We start from the raw sequence: 6775 nt of genomic DNA, 5'->3' as shown, positions 1-6775 counted from the left end.
TACAAGATCTAATTTTCTATAACTGTGTAGACATTTTTCTTTTGAGTAATTATGTTCATATCCAAGCATTCATTAGTGCAAAACAATAGGGCAGTCCTCATTAACAATATTTGTTATTGAATCTTTAAACATGCTTCTTCTTAATGGGTTTTGAATTAAAAAGGGCTTTCAAATCCAAAACCCAGAAGCTCAGGGTCATAGTTATTATTCCAAATTTATATCTTTGGATATTGGTATCATTTAAAAATACCTGAGCAGAATTTATTTCTATAATATTTCTGGTATCTTACCTACTCATCTAATCAGATTCATAGCTATTATCAGTGTTTCAACTGTAATCTAAAGACCACATATTCTGAAAATATGAACATAATGGAATGTTACCAGCAAATAGAAGAAGTTAAGGTCAAGAGGCAAAGACTACTTTTCAAAGCTACTCAGACTATAGTGGTGCAATGATTTAGCTCACTTACACCAGTGGTATGTAATGGACAGCAATAGATATTTAGATGCATAGCCTTATTCTTTGTTCCTAAATCTCATTAATATCAATAAATCTTTTTCCAAGCATATTTATGATTACAACTTTAACATATTAAATACAATATAATTGATATTGGCATAAAAAAATACCATATTTGTAAACTTTATAAGCTTAGTGATTGTTTAGTTTTTCTATCTGCATGGTTTTAGATATTCGCTATGCAATAAAAACAGTTTTCACAAGGATTGATATTCTAAAATAAATATATTTCTATTATAGTTAAAGTTGTCAACTAAGAACTTTTTCTTCAATCCATTTAGATATAGGAGAACACAGTTCGGTTAGTTATATTGCATTATTCCCTTTGTTAGTAATGTTGGCCTGGCTATTAGTGAAGTCCAGTAAAATTATATTATTTGCGGAATTCTCTTTGTTTTAAATTTTATCTTATTCCACTGCTGTTGTGTAATAGTTTAAAAATAAGTTGGGTAGCATGAAAGCTTGTCATATAGTATTTTCATATAATTCTCATTCAAAATTCAAGTGTAACTGGCAATTCAGGTATATGCAGACATTTCATACACAATTTTACACTTTAGATTTACTTTTTAAATTGATCGTATTGTATTGTAGTGTAATATAATGTAGTGTAGTGTTGCTTAATTTGAATCAACTCATTGAGATCAAGCAAATAATGTTTGGTTGTAGAACCTAACAAAATATATAATAAAAAATAATATTAGTCAAAAGTATATACATTTATATTACTTCAGATAATTATTTTAAAGCAGTATTCTTTTTTTTAACGTTGTGAAGGTTTTAGATCATCAATAACAACTTATTCAAACAGAAAAGGTTATTTAGATGTTTATTTTCTTTCTTGTAATTTTCAAATACAAGATAAATTTGTCATTTATCTTCTAATCAGTTCTTATTTATGTTCAAAATATTAAGAACAGACTCCGTACTCTGGTTGCTTCTCTCTCTTTCTAATATAAAATAACTTTTAAAAATGTAACCAAGTGAATGCTTTTCTCTCTAGTGCGATCAACACATGCTGTGACAGAGGCTTCCTATTATTATGCACCTAGTTACTCATTCCAAGTCACAGTCAAGGGCCTTTTAACATTCCCCCTTTTCCTTTTTTTTATTTTTGGTGAACAAAGACTATGGCTGAGTTCACACATCAAGCTAAGTCAAAACTAAGCAAACTACACTATGTTTACTGCAATGTGTGAACCAAGTATTGCAGATTGAAAATCACAGTAGACTCTTTCTCAAGTATGCACATGAGAGTCTTGCAGCAGGTTCCTGTCTATCTTTCAGTCTCATCTGAATTCAAACTGTCTTCACTTCTACTCCCATTTTTTCATTCAGTTATTCTACAAGAGAATGTTTCTTCCAAACCTGCTGTGGGATTGCCCCTTTTCATCACTTGTGCCAATAATCACTGCGAAGCAAAGCTCTTAGTGATCAGTTGGGAAGTACATTATCCAAGACATAACTCAAATGACTGTTTTATATAAACAGTCTTGAACTATTGGCAGTTTCTGGTTTCTTTTCTGAAGTGAAGGTTTCGTTTCTTTTCTGAAGTGATTTTATCCAGATTATATCTCTACACTACTTGATGTAACTATGGACGTGGTGCAAGACTCACAATATCTTTGTTCACAGTATACTTGTTGGTGAGTTACAACCACCCCACTTGGGTTGCTTCACCTGGAAATTTCATTTGACTTCTCCACACAAATAGGAATTCCATCAATAAATCTTTTAATAACAGTCCAGAATATGCAATACCTGTTGTTGAGAATGATAAAGGTAATAACGAGGGAAGATGCTCATCCCAGGGTTAATTTAGCACGTGCTGCTGTAAATTATGTATGCAAATGATTTCTAGTTCTAATTTATTTAACTTTGTGAAATGTGTCACAATACATGTTGAATGCATACATGTATGTACCATCATGCTATTCACACTGGACATTAAGTAACATTATGTAAAGAAAGGAAAAAGAGTAAAAATAAATAAATTAGCGATAGAAAATAAGAAAAAAGGAGCAAATAAGACACAATGATGTCTAATTTAAATCTGGTATTATGTAGCAACACCATTCATTATATATTCCAGTATTTTTCTGTTCCTACCAATATCCATATTCTCACTAAATCCATACACCTACACCAATTCATATATTGCTTCTTAACTTCTAGCCTCCCTTTCTGAGGATCTCATCTTATACTAGTCTTCTAGAATTATTATTAAAATTGTTTATTGTTATAAACACATTAAAGCCTAACTGATTCTAACTTGTACAACTGAAGATAGACTTAATGTGTTTCTGTCATTGTTGAGACACCATAAATCTAGCATTCTTCCTATAGTATCTTGCATAATGAAGTTCCAAAGAGCCTTTGTCCAGTGGGAATTATTTATGTTTTTATTTTCTTTCAATTACTTATTTCCATTTCAAGTTAAATGTTGCTTTTAAAAGTCTCTGACTCATCATGTGGTATGGACAAATTGTTGTTAATAAACACAAACCCAGGTACCAAGAAATAGCAAGAATTTTGTTCCTTTGAATTCTAACTTGTATCACAAAAGTACCTATTTCTGGTGAGAAGTAAATCATGTTACCAGTAATAAAATAAATGTAAAGACAATGCACTTAGGTTAGAATACTGGTCTGGTAACTGAAAGGAACTTATCTTCATTCAATGCAATTGTGTTCAGTTTTATTCTTTTGAGTACAAACTGAACATTCATTATCAGTGCAATCTGAAATTGAAAAAAATTGCTTTTTGTTTTGGGAACAAAATGAATCCTGTGATTTAATCCTGTACATATGTATTCAAAATTAGACCAATATGACTTCATTGGGAATTACATATGAGGGTCTAGGAATACATTGAAATTACTAGAGGATAATTCCCATGTTAGAGAATAATCCCCAGGCACACAGTAGGATTAATGTCTAAATATACTGTACATCTTTTGAATTTTATTGTAAAGGACTTATCTTGGCCTTATGGAATTAGTTTCATATGAAGTTTTGCCCAACACAAGAGCATTTTTTTCTTTTATTATGTTTGAATCTCAGGCTTTGAAAGAACTTGAGAGAAAAATAAAGCTGAGTGGAAAATAGCAGAATTTTTTTAGAGAAATATATGACATATGCTTAATGATTTGAGAGACAGTTAAGGGGGGGAAACCACTCAAATATTTTGCTCATTGGCAGGGAGAATCAGAAATATATTTGAAATGAGTAATATTAATAAAATCATTATAGTTCTTTCTTTTTTGTCCCCTCTGTCCTCTTCCTCTCTCTCTTTCTCACTCTCTCTCTCTGTCTCTCTCTGTCTCTTCCCCTCTCTCCTCTCCCCTCCCCCTACTGAAAATCTCCTGCCACAGCGATTGCATTTGCCTCCAGACTTGTCAGACACAGTGAGCCGCACAAGCAAACAGGATCTGGCAGTCTCCGCCAAATTGCTGAGCACAGAATGTAGCGCGATGGCCATGGGCAAGAAGCACCTGGACTTCTAGTGATTTCAACTTAGCAGCTTCACTCCAATTTATATGACACTCTAATTATGACTGTTAATGACTTTCGTAAATATTTTTCTTCATCGTTGTGACCCAGCAGTCCTTCCAAAAAAAAAACAAACCTAACTTGCAAGCTTTATATCTGTCTTTCCATTCTGTTATTTTTATGTTCACAGGTGTAGTGTTTTGACAGTAAACAAATGCATTCTGCATTGCGAGAACATTTTTAAAATAAATTGCCCTTTGGAAAAAATTGATTTCTATTGTCAAAAACTGGACTTTGTTATAGGTAAAATCCAAGATAGCGACTAAGCAAAAGAATTTTAAATGCTTACTGGGAACTACTGTTTTGTAAATCAATAGTATATTAAATAAAATAAAGAATTATTTCAGGTAAGTTATTTTGATATCAAAAGGGGTATCTCAAAAATACTATTCAATAAAATATGACAGATTCTTTTATATAACTGTGTGCAGGTTGTTCTATACCAGTGTTGTTACCTATAACTTAGTGAAGCTCTTTTATGGTAAACATTCACATCAAGTAATGAGATTATCTTACACGCTAATAAATATATTAAAATGTGTGAATAAAGTTTACAAAACACCAAGACTTTTTTAATGAAATTCAAAATTGTAATAATAAACATAAAGAACTGATGCCAACCTGATGAAATTATGTCAACAGAGTAAAATTCAGTCTGACAGCTACATTAATATTAAAAATCAAAGGGAGTGAAATGGAGCTTGGAGAACAGAGATCAGAGAATGTATAGAGTGTAATAGAAAATAAAATCGAACTTTCATTCTTGTGAGTGTGATTGGTGTGTTTATGTGTTGTATGTATACGCATATTGTTTGTAAGCTGCCCAGGGTTATTATACATAAGATGGGTAATTATATAAATTATATGCAGATATATAATATACACATTACACAAATGCATTACAAATATATTCATATTTTACATCTATGAAATGGAAATACAAACTATATAAATGTGAAAAATGTATTTATTGGCAATAAAATCTGTGTATTTATATAGAACTAAGGTACCAAAAGGGTTGTTTGGTGAATATCAGGAAGCAGGGACCATGCATCTTCATTTTAGATGGTTTTAAGACTATTGGGATCTTATTTTAAATAATTTCCACCATGTTCGCTTTGGATAGTTGAGATCATACTTCAGATTACAATTTTATAGATATAAAAGCAATGAAAAATGCCTCTTCAAAAAAAACCGGTAAAACATTGACTACAATAATGTTAATGTATTTTGATTGGAATGGAATTAAAGTGTTGGTTAAACGATTGACTTTATAATGCTGTAAGTAAAATGGTGCGCTTCAACAATTGTTTAATATGAATGTCAATCATTTTTAAAAAATCTACTGTACTATAAACACATAGTGTATACAGCTTTTATTCTGAATTAGAATAATTGAATCAATGTCAGTGATTGCTAGAATGTCAAATCTATCCATCATATCTTGTCACTACCAGTTTATTTTTCTTATCATAATTCTGACGCATTGCAGTATTTCAATTAAATGCAAGTACAGATAGTTCTTTAATTTTTAAATGGGAAGCATATAAAGCCTATATTCATGTCCATATTGTTGCATATGCATAATATTAAAAAAAATATTGAAATCAATATAAAAAAATAAAATGGAAATTCTTTAGGCACAGATAGTTAGCGCTCCTATCAGTGTAGAAGATATAAGCTTAACCTGAATAATATCACACAGATCTGAATTTGCTTTAATATATGTACACCAAAATTGGGGAAATGATGGCAGATCTGCCAAGTAACTTGAAGAAAAACAATGAAAACTTTGTTATACCTTTTAAAGATATGAAAAATAACTTATGTAATTCCTCTGAAAATGTAACATTCCACTGTCTTAAATTGTACTCAAATTTGTATAGTCAGGAGAGACGACTTCCGGTATCCGGTGGCAACGGACGTCTGGAAGGCTTCTCCTGCCTCCAGTGTCCGAATCCGGCCGCCGCCGAGGCCCTTAGGGGCCAGGTGTTCCGAAAAGGACACCTGCCGTACGGACGGCTCGCCAGGGGTCTCCCAGCCGATATACAGGACTGGGGGGACCGATGCTGGCGCGTCCTAGGCTCGGCGGGGTTCGGAGGCCACAGGCCGCGGCCATTATTTTGGTCGTCGCCTGGGCCGCTGTGCTCGTGACACCGGGCTTTGGATTTATAATTGCAGCAGCCTGGTGGTGAACAGGAACGGAGAAGAATTGAGGAATGAAGAAGGAAGGGATATCGGCAATGTGAGTGGAGTACTCCGGTGCGGGGGTTTTCTCCCCTGCGACTGGAAGGAGTACGAATCACTTTGGAGAGAGGAGAACTTAAAATAACAAGATTACCGGTTTTGTGGAGCTCTGGAGAAAGAGGTGATGGAGAAATTTAGGAGGGAGGGTTTGAGGCCCCCCCTCCCTCTGGGGAACAATGGTGGCGTCCAGCTTCCGCCTTCACTATGAGAATCTTGATGACATCACTTCCCTTCGGCTTCCTGGTTGACTAACTGTACTCTGGACTCGTTGCTCCTGTGAGTGCCCCCTGGTGGATCCGGAGGAAATTATAAGGATACTGTGCTTGCCTGAGGATTTTAAAATTTTTTTTTTTTTAAATGGCAAAAGGTCAGAGACCAACTGCTGGAGAAATGGAGAGAATTCTGGAAAAGTTATCTAATATGGACAAGAAACTGGATGAAATAAGAGCAGAAA

General features: G+C 33.6%; 1 protein-coding gene across 1 annotated transcript in view; it reads left to right on the top strand.

Moving 5' to 3' along the window:
- Positions 1 to 4838, top strand: part of ELP4 (elongator acetyltransferase complex subunit 4) — a 163366-nt gene extending 158528 nt beyond the window's left edge. Inside the window, exon 11 of the mRNA XM_058161767.1 lies at positions 3897 to 4838. Within this exon, the coding sequence (XP_058017750.1) occupies positions 3897 to 4028 (132 nt within the window). The 3' untranslated portion in view covers positions 4029 to 4838. The remainder of the gene's footprint in view (positions 1 to 3896) is intronic.
- Positions 4839 to 6775: the final 1937 nt, after the last annotated feature.

The sequence above is a fragment of the Ahaetulla prasina genome, chromosome 1, assembly GCF_028640845.1.
Source record: "Ahaetulla prasina isolate Xishuangbanna chromosome 1, ASM2864084v1, whole genome shotgun sequence".
Taxonomy (NCBI): domain Eukaryota; kingdom Metazoa; phylum Chordata; class Lepidosauria; order Squamata; family Colubridae; genus Ahaetulla; species Ahaetulla prasina.
The sequence above is the reverse complement of the archived record's forward strand: the minus strand, read 5'-3'. Positions and strand labels throughout refer to the sequence as shown.